The 13,488-nt window shown below is 49.5% G+C and overlaps 1 protein-coding gene across 9 annotated transcripts in view; it reads left to right on the top strand.

Moving 5' to 3' along the window:
- Positions 1 to 13,488, top strand: part of ZNF423 (zinc finger protein 423) — a 367,433-nt gene that overhangs the window by 119,390 nt on the left and 234,555 nt on the right. For all 9 annotated transcript variants that reach the window (XM_054248613.2, XM_035282138.3, XM_035282133.3 and 6 more), the window contains one exon: positions 7,977 to 8,177. In XM_054248613.2, the coding sequence (XP_054104588.1) occupies positions 8,081 to 8,177 (97 nt within the window). In that variant the 5' untranslated portion in view covers positions 7,977 to 8,080. The remainder of the gene's footprint in view (positions 1 to 7,976; positions 8,178 to 13,488) is intronic.

The following is a 13,488-nucleotide window of genomic DNA, read 5'->3' as shown; positions in this document are numbered from 1 at the left end:
CTCCTCTCTCCACTCTACTGGTCTCCCTCTCCCCCGCACCCTTCCTCCTCCCACCCATCCCTGCTCTGCTCTGGCCTCCCCTATCCCCTTGAAACCCCACAAGGCTCCTTTAACCTCTGATGTGGAGCTGAGCCGTGTGCCATGCATTCAGGTGAGCTCCATGCATTCAGGTGAGCTCCACCTCCACCCTGTGAGGTCGGAGAGGATGGGGTTCATGATATTCAGGCTCCTTATGGGCCTATGAGGAAACAGAGGCTCAGTCAGGGGATGTGCCTTGGCCAAGGTCACTCATGGTGGGGGGCTGAGGGGTACTCGAGCTAAGACTGGAACCTGGGTCCCTGACCAGCTCCAGCCCGTGATGCTGGCCCTTACTGCTTAGCGTATCCTCTCGGGCATTCATTTATTCATCTACTCACTCATTCATCCACCCCATATTTATTAAGCATCTTTTCTGTGCCAGCCCCTGTGTGGGTTTTGAGGCTGCCAAGATAAATAGGGTCAGGAGCACGCCTTATGTGGTAGCAAACGTGCATGTGTTCTGCCTGGCACACAGTAGGCACTTAATAAGTATTTGTGGAATGAATAAAGGAAAGAATGAGCAAGTGTCTGTGTGGTTGTTGACCTGGGTCTGTCTCACGCCTCTCAAGCTCTGCACGGTGTCTCTCCATCTTGGGTGCATGGGGGCAGCTCCTGGCCTCCTGCCTCCATCTTGTATACTTGGCCACGAGGCTTCAGAGGTGGGACCCCTGATGGTCCCTGGGAGGTTCTCAGGGTGTCCAGGGCTTTGTGCTGGCTAGCTGACTCCCAGGACACCAGGGTGAGGAAGAGGCATCCTTTTTGGAGAGTTTTTTTTTTTTTTTTTTTTTTTTTTTGATTCGGGTGCTGGCCAGGTGCAGAGAGGGAAGGGACACTTATGGCTGATCCTCTCCTAACTGGCCCTTGGGAGGGTGACCCTGGCTCATGACCTCATGCAGCCCTGCTGAGAAGGTAGGAAATGTCCTCTTCTCAGACCTGGCAGCCTGTGGGCGTTCTGGTCCCCTAGGGCCTCTCCCCGTTCCCCGTTTCCTGGCAGTGGACCCAGCCAGCTGTCCCTGCCCCGTGATTTCACAGGCATTCCCTTTCTGCCTTTCCATGTAGTGGTTAAGAGTCAGGATCAGCCAGGTGCAGTGGCTCATGCCTGTAATTGGGAGGCCGAGGAGGGCGGATCACCAGAGGTCAGGAGTTCGAGACCAATCTGGCCAACATGGCAAAACCCTGTCTCTACTAAAATACAAAAATTAGCTGGTGGGACATGCCTGTAATCCCAGCTACTCAGAAGCTGAAGCAGGAGCATCACTGGAACCCGGGAGGTGGAGGTTGCAGTGAGCTGACATCGTGCTGCTGTACTCCAGCCTGGGTGACAGAGTGAGACTGTTTTAAAAAAAAAAAAAAGAGTCAGAATCTAGAGTCAGAAGATCTGGGTACAAATTTCACTCCACCCTTCCTGGCATGTGCTTTGTATGGGCTCCTGAGCCTTTGCTTTTTTCCTCATTGACAAAGTGGGTGAGTTCATTGCACCTACCTGCAGAGTGGGGGTATCCATTGTACCTACTGCATATAGTCTCTGTGCCCATCGAAATGGGGCGACGTGAATGTAAAATGGTACCAGGAGATGCTTACGCAGTGCTCAGCTTCCCCTCGGGGTGTAGAGGAGGCTGTGCCACCTCCCTCTGTCCCTGGCAAGGCCTCTGCTGTTCCTTCCCTCCAGGGGGCATGAGGCTAGCTCTCTTGCTGCACAGGATTTCTGCAGGGTCCGTCCGCTGTCTGCTGTCAACGTCATCATCTTGAAGGCAAGCCCTTTCTTGAGGGCAGTAGCTCAGTGGTGTGGGAAAATTCACGACTTCTACTATTTTTTGAGACTCTTGCTCTGTTATCCAGGCTGGAGTGCAGTGCTATGAACATGGCTCACTGCAGCCTCTAACTCTTGGGCTGAATTATTCCTCCTGTCTCAGCCTCCCAAGTAACTAGGACCACAGGCATGCACCACCATGCCTGGCTAATTTTTAAAATTTTTGTAAAGATATGGCTTCATTGTGTTGCCTGGGCTAGTTTCAAACTCAAGAGAGCCTCCTGCCTCAGCCTTCTAAACTGCTAGGATTACAGCACTTACGTGAGCCACTGAGATCGGCCTGAAAATTCACTACTTTCTAATGAAACATGATCAAGGTGAAAGGTTTTGTTATTGCCTCTCTTTGCTCTTAGAAAGTCCCCCAAGTCCATATCTTGGGTTCAGGAAAGCTGAGTTTGGGTGGGTGTGGTGTAGTGGGATTTCCTGGTATGGGTGTACCCTCTTCCTCATGGCTGCAGGAAGAAGCTGGCAGGACAGGGCAACCCCATCGTATGTGAAGTTGAGCCATTTGAGATTGCCAGTATTTAACTTTTTTGACCTAAAAAGATGGCCCCTTTGTATGGTTCAATCTAATACTTATCATCAGACAATAAACCGCACTGTGGCCCCTTTCTCTCCTTCTGCCTCCACCTGTGTGGGTTTCAGAGACCTGCTTTTTTGAAACCAATCAATTCATTCACTCATCCATTCATTTAACATTTAATGAGCCCCTACTATGTGTTCATCTGTGTGCCAGGGGTGGGAGAGGTGGCACTGAGCTAAAATAGACACAGCTCCTACACTCATGGAGCTTATAGTCTGGTACAGAGGGAGAAGGTCGGCTATCCATTGCTGTGTAACAAACCATCCCAAAACGTTATGGCCCGAGCAACAATTTATTACTACTTCTCACAGTACTATGAGCTAACTGGGTTCAGTTGGCAGTCTCACTGGGCGTTTCTTGTACGGTTCCAGCTGCATGGGATTTGGGGCTGCTGTCATGCAAAGGCTCCTTGGGATAGGATGTCCAAAATGGTGCGCTCCCATGGCTGAAGTCGGTGCTGGAAACTGGGAGCCGTTGACTGGAGCCCCATGCACTCTCTGTCCACGTGGCTCGGGCTTTATATAGTATGGCAGCTGGGCTCTAACAGGGAGTGTCCCAGGAGATGCGGTGGGGAAGTTGCAAGCCTCCTTCTGACCTAGCCTCAGAAGTCTGGAATAGTACTTCGCTTGCATTCTATTGGTCAAGGAGCCGCTGAGGCTGGCCAGCCCCAAGGGGGACTGTGGAGGAGAATTCGGTCCCTCCTTATGGTGGGGGAGTCAAGGTCTCCCTGCAGAAGGGCAAGTGGGGTGAGAGATATTGCTGTGGCCGTCTGTGGAAATACAGCCTGCCACAGCGAGTTAGAATAGACAGATTAGCTCACAAAAGCATGAGTGCACATGATGCTGAGTGCTCTGATTGCAAACGGAAGTGATCCCTGGGGAAAGAGTGGTGGGGCCCCGAGTTCCATGGGTGCCCAGGCTTGCAGGGATCCTGGGGAGCTGTGTGAAGATTTAACAGAAATCTTCCTGCCAAAGATTGGGAGTGGGAAGTCCTGGAGCAAGGAGACTTGGCAGTTTACGGGATTGAAAGATGACCTGCAAGGCTGTGGAGGTGGGTGATAAGCGAGAGAGGTCAGCAGCGCCATTGCTGAACTGAAGGGGCCACGACCAGGACCCTATATGGGACTTTGAGAGGATTTACAAACACCCCAACACCTGGCTCTGGTGTTCATTGCGTCTTGCTGTGAGGAAACCATGTAGTACAGTGGTTAAGAGTCACGTGCAGTGGGCTGGAAACCTGGCCCCGCCACTTCCCTGTGCTGTCACTTCCCAGAGCTCCACTTTTCTCACCTGTAAAATGGGGATATGATGGCATAAACTGGTAAGATGCCTGCACTTGATGAAGCATTGAGTGCTTGATTCATGGGCAAAAGGATCCAGGTGCGCACATCAGAAAACAGTTGTCATGGAAAGCACGGGCTCTGGGAGGTAGGGAATCTTGTCAGCTGGACAGACAGGTCGGTGTTCACAGCACCAGGTTGGTTTGTGTCCCGTGCATGTGGCCTTGAGGGAGAGGGCCCTGATTTGGAGTCTGTTTGGCTGGGGCCTTCCCTGAGTGTGCTGTCTACATGCGGCTGCAGGTGGCCCCCAGGAGGACAGCGGAGGAGCATGAGGGAAAGGAGCTGTTTTTGGGAAGCCCTCCCCAGCCCTGGAGGCCTTTGAAGAAAAGCATTGAGCTGTTGGCCTTCTCCTTGGCCTGCTGAAGTTGTGTCATTGGGCTCCAGGGTGACTGGAGGAACCAGTGGGTCAATTACAGTTCTAGCCCAGGTTGTAGAAATGAGCCAGCACTTGTGATGGGACTCACCTGGCAGGGCAGGTGTTGGGCTTCTGGGCTCTGCCTTCTCTGAGTTTGCCCAGGTGATGTCAAGGGGGAAGGGTCTGGGGCTGGACGGGGCAGCACACAGGACAGGCAGGGCTGGGCTGGAGGAGTAGGGAAGGTCCAATCATTCCATCCCCAGGGCTTACTGAGCAACTGATCAGGTGGGCCTGGAAAAGAGGAACCTCAGAGTCTCCAGGTAGAACTGATGTCCTTGGAGCTCGCTGTTCTCAGAACTCCTGCCTCCTGGGCCTTGGAGAAGTTTGGTCTCCAACAGGCCCTGGGACTTCTGGAAAGGTGTGCATGTGCTGCTTAATGAGCACGTGAATGTGCAGATTCGATCCTGGCATGGCTTTGGGTGGCCTTGCAGAGGCTCAGCTTTCTTATCTGCAAGTGGAAAAATAACACCATTATTCTTTTGTCTTAAGGTGAGGTTCAGAAACTCCTGGGCATGAAAGTGCCTTGCAAGAGACAAACCCTGCCTGGGGTGGAGGCCTTCCTGTTCTCCAGCACCTGATTCTGCTGAATCAGCAGAGAGGCCCTTGGGGCATCAGGGAAGTCCCACTCCCCAAAACTTCTTCAGGCCCCTGAGTCTTCCCTCTCTGGCATCACCTTCCTGAGGGTCAGGCTGGCTGACCTCTTGACCCCCTGGGAGCCGGAGGATAAGTTCCGAGTCTTTGTGTGGCCTGAGCCCGCCTCTGTGTCCATCCCTTTCTGCACAGCCACCCTCCCTTCCCGTTAGTAGCCGGCCGTAGGGGAGGTGACAGTTGCTTAAAACAGATTTATACTCTTGGATGACTTTATGGGTTTTTGCCTTATAAAAACCTGAGAGTTGACATTCTGATTTATCTACTCCCCAGTCAACAGGATGTACCAGATTTAAAGAGATCAAATGCACTGTGATGTTTGTGGTTCCAGTTGTGGATTAGATGAGCTATTATAGAAAGTGCTGCCAAGTAAATACGGCAAAAAAATAACGAGGGGATAATTTAAATATGTCTATTAAATTGTGTGTTAAGTAAAGTAGCACAAGTGTGGTGCTGATTGTAACTTATTATCTGGAGAGTTGGTGTAGTAGATAAAGCCAGAATTATGGCTCTTATTTTCCCCTTCTACAGACTTTTTTTTTTTTTTTTTTTTATTAAGGAAAGACTGTAAACGAGGAATTTCAGAGACGGGTGCTTGACTGTGTAACCATGGTTGTGTGATGACTTATAATATCGAAGGCTCTGAATGATATTTCTCATTGCTTTGCTTTCTAACTTGCCCTCGCCACAGCGGCAGATCAGATTCCCTGAGATAAATAGGCTGCCTGGCTTTTAATGGGATTTCTGTATTGCCGGGAGTTGGCACATTCTGATAATAAAAGAACCTAAAAACTGTACACCCCTTAATTGGTAAGAAGAGAGATGTTTTGATGGGCCACAAATGGAAACATTGATTTTTACTGCCTCCGTGCAGTTCCAGGCGGCGAGTCGTGTAACGTTCCCTGCCTTGGAAGGAAGCAGCTGGCTCTCAGATGAGCTGATTTGTGTTCCCAGGTTCTTGATGTCGGGTGCTTGGAAGGGCATATTCTGTGCAGACGAGAGAAATAGAGCCCTTATAACATTATCTGTTTGCAAATTGAAATATTCACAGGACTGTGGTTTCCACCTTGAATCGAATGCGTTCTTTGCTTTGTGTCTCTCTTTCTTGCTTCAGCACCCAGCCCTTGGAAGTTTACAGGTTGTGCACTGAGCCTTTTCCTGTAACTGTGATGATGCATGTACACACATGTATGCACAAGTGCACATGCACACACTTTTGCATATGCATATATGTTTTCAAAACACCTTAATAGGATCACTTTCTTTTATTTAAATCAGCACTGCTAGTTTCTGGATGGGTAGATCCGTTTTCCAGTATGGGCTATGGGAAGAAACAACACACACTTTTATTTTCCAATCCAAGGGTCTCTACATTTTTTTTTTTTTGAGACAGAGTTTCACGCTTTGTCACCCAGGCTGGAGCGCAGTGGCATGATCTTGGCTCACTGCAACCTCTGCCTTCTGGTTTAAGCAGTTCTCCTGTCTCAGCCTGCTAAGTAGCTGGGATTACAGGTGTCTGCCACCACGCTCGGCTAATGTTTGCATTTTTTTTAGTAGAGATGGGGTTTCACCATGTTGGCCAGGCTCATCTCGAACTCCTTGCCTCAGGTGATCCACCCCCTCGGTCTCCCAAAGTGCTGGGATGCTCCCAAAGTGCTCACAGGTGTGAGCCACTATACCCGGCCAGATCTCTGCATTTTAACAGGCAGATTTTATCCATTGACATTTATTAGGATTACTGATATATTCTGTGTATTACATTTACCATGCTGCTTTTGCACTTAGATTTACAAGTTCTTGCTGTGTCTTATTAATCTGTAAGATTGGGGCTGTGCTCCATTTCCCACAGTTGTGCAGGGAAGTGAACTAGACCAGGAGTCACGAGGTTGAGCTGAGCTTCTATAGGGTGCTGGGACTGTTGCTTCTTCTGGCTGGATGCCAGGTACCTTACCTGTGAGATGGGAATAACAAAGCTGTTCCTCTCTGCAGGGCGTGGACCACATGATCCCTTGAGCCTTGAGTTTAGGATGTGAAATGGGGCTGTGCATATATAATGGTGGCTTTGAAGAAGCACTGAACACAGCACAAATGCAAGGCATCATCATGGTCACGAATTTGCTTTTCCTGGTAGATTAGCCACTCTCTGCACAGTGCTAAGCATAGTTGCTGTTTCAGTTTAAAGAAATCAGCCAGATCATTCCAACACTGATTCTCACTTTCTAGGCCAGTAGTAGGTCACAGGCGAGGGGTTAAACACAGTTTATTATATATTTTTTAGAGATAGGGTCCAGGCCCAGGCTGGAGTGCAGTGGCATGATCATAGTTCTCTGTAACCTTGAACTCCTGGTCTCTAGCAATCCTCCTGAGTAGCTAGAACTACAGGCACATACCACCATGCCAGGCTAATTAAAAAAAATTTCTTTTATAGAGATAGAGTGTTGCTGTATTGCCCAGGCTGGTCTCAAATGCTAGGTCTTAAGCAGTCTTCCTACCTTGGTCTCTCAGAGTGCTAGGATTGTAGGTGTGAGCTCCCATGCCCAGCCTGGATGCATTTTAAGCTTGAGATTTGACCATCCGTGGTTCTTCAAATGTTTGCTTCCTTTATTTCATAATTGGACATATTTGCAGAGCACTGGGCCAATGTCACTGCCCTGTGAGGACTGTTGTGTGGAAGGTGAACCTGGCTAAGAGATCTCCTGGCTCTAAATTGCAAGGCTGTGGGGAAAGCTAAAGGTTTAGTTGTATTAGGAACAGCTGATGGAGGCTCTAAAAAGGCGTGTAACAGAATTGGGTTTTTAGGAGACAAAATACTAAGGTTTTTCACCTCTCTGATGGGTCACGACCCCTAGCATCCATGCACAGAGGGGAGATGACAGGAAACCCCCTAGAAGATTTGCACCAAGAATTAAAGAATCTAGTTGAGAATTACAGCACCACATGCTACAAAAAAACCCCATCTATTAATATACTGAGAGGTGTCAAGGATAATGGACCCCGGGAGGTAGAGTAATTAAATGTATCTTAATAAATGCCGGGCGATTCTTTTAAAACCCTTTCCCAAGACCCCATCAGCTGACATGGACTGTATTCTTCCTGTTGGCAGGAGGCCTAGAAGGAGAGCCAGAGTGTGATCGGAAAACCAGCCGTGCGCTGGAAGACAGGAACAGCGTGACAAGTCAAGAGGAGAGAAATGAGGATGATGAAGACATGGAGGATGAATCAATTTACACCTGCGATCACTGTCAGCAGGACTTCGAGTCTCTGGCAGACCTGACGGACCACCGGGCCCACCGCTGTCCTGGAGGTAATGCAAAACAGCCCCGGGACTCTGACAGGTGGTTACACGGGTAATTGGACATAGCAACAGCTTGAAGCCTCAAGTGAGATTAAAGAATTAATAATGTAATTTTACAGTTAATGTCATTTTATTGTGGTGTCTTGGGTACCCTGTATCCGCCTTTTAAATACAATTAAAAATAAAAGCAACAGCTTTCCGGCAGGCAGGAATTAGATGGTGATACTCTGTCCTGGCATCCCCTCCCCGCAAACTGTGCTCTAGTACTCAGGCCATGAGCGAGTGGATCTGCACCCTGAATTTCTGGAAGGCCTTTTGGAAACCCAGCAATTAAGAGGTTGTTAGTGCAAAGTTAAGCAGCTTAAGTGTGGAAAGCTGCATACAGGAGTAAGCTCTGAGGCAGGGCTTGTGATGGGATGAGGAGAATTTCAAAGGCCAAGGACAGCCTGTGAGAAAGGGAGCTGGTTCCACCTCTGCGCTTGACCTCACGCTTCTCTGGAGTAGGAGGAGAAGGGTAGCTGGGAGCTGCTTCTGCTAGATTTGACTGGAGCTCTGTTCTCCATTGTCAGTGTCTTGGAAAGGGTGTGTGAGACCAATTTTATAGGAGCTACTGAAGACTTCAGGAGTTGTGTGTGTATACGTGTTTGTCTGGGCTGATTGGGGTGGGGGTGGGAACCAGAGGGCCTGTGCATTCCCTGGGACGTGGCAGCCATGCTACAGGGATTGACACATTTCTGGGCTCTGACATCTGCAGAGGGAGTTCATAGCATCTGTGTTCCTTACACAGCCTTCCTGAGCTACCTTCCTCTGTCATGGTTGTTGATGAAACTCCTTGGAGGTTGATTTGTGGGAGAGGGCCTGAAACCTCAGGCTAGCATTCTAAAGGGAACCCATCACCTGTTTAGGGGAACATTTACTGGTAGGGATTAGATCGACACCCAGATTTCTTGCTTTTTCTACTCCTCATGTCATCTTGGAATTTTGAAACTAAGTGTTTGGGGAACTGCTATGATTTGCCCTCTAGTGACACCTGTGCCTGCACAGCCCTGGCTAGACCAAATCCCCATCTCAACCTCTGGAGGGAACATATATATATTTTTAAAAATAGTAATAATAATAATAATAGACCTAAGAGGAATCTTACGGTTTTGGACATTTTGGGATACAGTAATCCAAACCCCAGTAATTTAGAATTTGTGGTATTTCAACCAGAGGCAGAGGTGATGGTTAATTTTCAATTCTAAATTAGAATTGGAAGGGACCTATGGGGTTAGCTTTTTAAGTCTCCTCACTTCCCCAAGGGAAAAAAAGGGAAAGGTGATTGCTTGGCAGAGGTCACACAGCTGTTTGGTGGCCATCCTAGGACCTCCTCTGGACCCTGGGCTATTGACCCTCATCCTGCTTGAGGAATACTATTATAGATGTTGGTATATTTTTGGATTTAGCCAAGAATTGACATGGAATCTTAACTATAAGAGAATGAAATATTGCCACTTACTTTAAAAGCAATCAATGAATTGATCTAATGACAAGTTATTCTCTTTATTTTCTAAATGCAAGAGAACAGATCATTCTGTGTAGTTGTTAGAGTGGAGCCTGAGGCCCTCTGCTAAGCTGTGCTTTCTCAAGTCTCTGCAGCCCTTAGAGGCTGCCCCTTCCTCCGATCCTTCAAATCGAGGAGATTCTCCTGTCTTTCAATCTCACTTTTTTTTAATTTTTATTTTTGACGGAGTCTTGCTCGGCTCACTACAACCTCCGCCTCCCAGATTCAAGCGATTCTCCCCCCTCGACCTCCCGAGTAGCTGGGATTACAGGCACCCGCCATCATGCCGAGCTAATTGTTGTATTTTTATAGAGACAGGGTTTCACATGTTGGCCAGGCTGATTTTGAACTCCTGACCTCAGGTGATCTACCTACCTTGACCTCCCAAAGTGTTGGGATTACAGGCGTGAGCTACGCCCAGCCTCGGTCTCACTTTTAAGAATGGTGGCATTTCTAGGTGGAGAAAGGAAACTGGGAAACTGGGCTGTATGTGGGGGTCTGAGCTGGAAATAAGAACTGGGAGCTAATTGTGCTTTGGTCCTGAGAAGGATCCTCCTCCCAGTGGCAGACCCTTCTCTCATCCCAGCTTCTGACTCTGGCTGAAATCCATGGCAGCCCTGTTTGCAGGGTCCCCAGGTTGTCCTTATTAATGCTGGTTGTATCTGCCAACACTCCTGCCCTAACAGGACCCTGCTAACGACCTCCATGGGGATGCAAGAGCTTGGAATACCCCCAACCCTGGAGCTTCGGAAGGGAGGCAGAAATTCCTTGAAAGAGTTAGGAAACAACCTTGCCTAGGAGCATCCCTGAGAAACTCATTACCTCCCGGTAAAGGCGTGACCCAGCCTGGGAAGTTTCCTAGACGTGTGAGGAGTTATTTTCTCCCAGGTCTAGGGTTCTTAGGATTACCCAGGGATGGGATAAGCCACCAGGAATTTCGTATGTATTATTCAAAACAGTTCCTACCTGGAATGCTTTCACACCCTTCCATTGTGCAGTGATTTTCAAACTGTGTTCCCAGAGGTATCTTGGGAGCTATGGTGTCGTGTGTTTGGGGGATAGGAGGTGAGTACTGGGGCCTGTCAGTTGAGGGGACTCTGATGTCCAGTCTAGTCAGAACGATTCATCTTAAAACTCTGTTTTATACTTGGGGCTTTAGCAGAAGATGCTGTTTGAAAATTTGGCCTCTGGTTTGAAGGTTTGGAACTGATATGAACATGCAATTTCAGGCTTCCTCTGGCCATGGGTCTGCTGGATGCTCACCACTGGTCACTCGATAGAAGTCACCAACCCCACGATGTGCTAGGCGCTTTGCTAGGGATGTTATGGGTGGACGTTGCTGCCTTTGTGGAGTGGATGCTCCAGAGGAGAGATGGGCACTCGACAGCCCAGCAGACACCATGTCCTAGAGGGCCGTGCTGGGCGCAGGCTGGGCAGGCCACCCTGCCCTGAAGACATTACTGGGGGAACCAGAGGGTCTGCTCCTAGGAATTATCACCTGGGACGTGAACAACCCTCCCCCCACAGGGGCTGTCGCTGCTGGGATGTGGAGGCAGCACGTGCCTCCCCAGTGGGTGTGTCCAGGCAGGGTCAGCCCTTGCCAGCTCTTGGCCTTCTAGGGAGAACGCTGTGTGGTGGTGTTGCAGGCTGTGTTTGTGGGTGGTGACCGTGAATGTGGCTCTTCCTGAAAGCTGCTTCTGCAGAGTGAGCGCTTGACTCTTTCTGTGGCAGTAGGGGTGGTGGTGAGGGGGAGATTGGGGGCAGCATTTTGCTCCTTCAGAATCTGGGAGAGTAGCTGTGGTGGGGTTTGGGGTTTTCTGAGGTGGGAGGATCTCATCCCTCAGGGTTGGAAGGGGAGCCCCATGCCAGAATGGCCATGATGGAAGCCCCCCGCCCCCAACCTGGGGCCCAGCCCCTGAACTAAGGAGCTCTCATTTCCAGTTGGGAGCTCGAGAAGGCGCCTCGCCTGTTGTTCCTCAGCAGGAGTGGCATACGGGGCCCATGAGCTGTCAAGCACGGGCTTTAAGGTCTCAGATAGCTCCATCAAGTCCTGTTCCTCTGTCTCTCTCTCTCTCTCATTTGTGTCTGAGGAGAAACCAACCTTAAACCCATAAGGTATCAAACATTGCATTTTTATGACACAGACTGAAAAGAGCAGGAATCCAGTCCTCTCCATTCATTCTCCCGTCCTGACGTCCGTTTGATCTTTCTTTGTTCCTCTCCAGCCCCTGGCCGTGGGATGCCACACGTTTGCATGCTTCGGGTTGTGAGCACACACATTATCACGGTCTGCATTTGTCATCTGACATGTTATGAGTGGGTTCCCGTGTTGTTACCTGTTCTTCACCATTTTTCTTTCTGTTTTTTTTTTTTTTGGTAGGGGGTAGATCTCTGTCTTTTAAGTAGCAGTGCTCAAGAACCGAAAGCTTGGGTTGCAGGTAGTGCATTCATACCTATGAAAATATTAAATTTAGACTAAGATGTCTGTAGATGAGGCTTTTTGCAAAGGTGAGTTGGTAAGTGTGATGGGCTTGTCTGTTCCCAGTGGAGGCATCATTTGTGGCCACCAAGTCAGGAAATGGCAAAGGATTTGGTGGCAGTCTGAACTGCGGAGGATGGGAAGTCCCTGTCAGTTCAGGTCTCACTGATTCAAACCGGACTGGAACAAATAACATGACAACATGTGAAGTGTTGGTCAAGCAAATTTGGTCCTCGAAGCTGCAGCAGGGAGCGTTATTGTCATCTTCTAGGAGCCAGGAGGACTTGCACTGCTTTAGGAAGTTTCTCTGGGAACTGCCTGGGGTACCGTCGAAGGAGGTGCGAGAGGTTTGGTTCACCCATGGGCTGATTGTGTTTTTTATGTGCTCACTGAAGCCAGTCATTTGTGGGCCTGTAGTCTGGATTTATCGCTTCCTGGTACAAATACTTCCCTTTAAAGACACTGCGATCTAGGCTGACTGCCGCTTTGGCCTGAATTGAGAGGCTGGCTGCTGGAGGCCGTGTGGGAGCTCCCAATGCACTGTCATGCTTGAGACCTGACTTTCCTAGTGCCGTTCCTCCGAGTGGCCACAGTGGCTGTCAGCAGTGGTCTGTGCTGTGCCAGTCCTGGAACGTGCCAGCCCAGGTACCCAGGGCTGGAGCACTTGATAGCTTTTGGGGTCCTTGGCCTCTTTGCTAAAGGGACTGCTGGCCTGATTTGGCTTTTTGTTGTAGGCAGTAATACTGTGGGCTCCAGGCACTTGCCTTGGAATAGAAATCGCCTTCAGGACTAGTTTGGAGCTCAGCATGGGTGTCTTGACTTCATCTCCATTCCCACATCTCTGACTTGGGCCAGGCTCCTGGCGGGCCATAGAGAGGTGGGTCTGAAGCAGATGGGGTACGTGCTGTCCTCCCGGGGCTGGCAGTCCTGTGCGGGGGGCAAATGTGTGAGCAGGTGTTATGTCCTCCACACTGCAGCGAGGGCTGTAGTCCTGACATTCTTTGCATTTTCAGTGCCTACTGCCCACCAGGCACTATGGGACTCTGCCTGGAACATACACCCTACAGCCCTCCCTGCTGGCCCTCTGCAGCCCCCATGCCCACACAGTCCAGGGTGCTCATCCCTTTCTGTAATTGTCTTTCACGTGTTTCTCACCTACCTCCCTTCCTACTATTAAGCTTCATGAGAATACCAGCCATGCCTGTTTTGTTCCCTGTTTTGTTCTAGCCCAGCGTTGGAATAGAATCCAACATGCTTGTTGAATGAATGAGTCATCTGGCCTAATCTTTACAACAATC

Source organism: Callithrix jacchus, chromosome 20 (genome assembly GCF_049354715.1).
Source record: "Callithrix jacchus isolate 240 chromosome 20, calJac240_pri, whole genome shotgun sequence".
NCBI lineage: Eukaryota > Metazoa > Chordata > Mammalia > Primates > Cebidae > Callithrix > Callithrix jacchus.
Note: the sequence above shows the minus strand (reverse complement) of the source record. Positions and strands in the feature narration are given on the sequence as shown.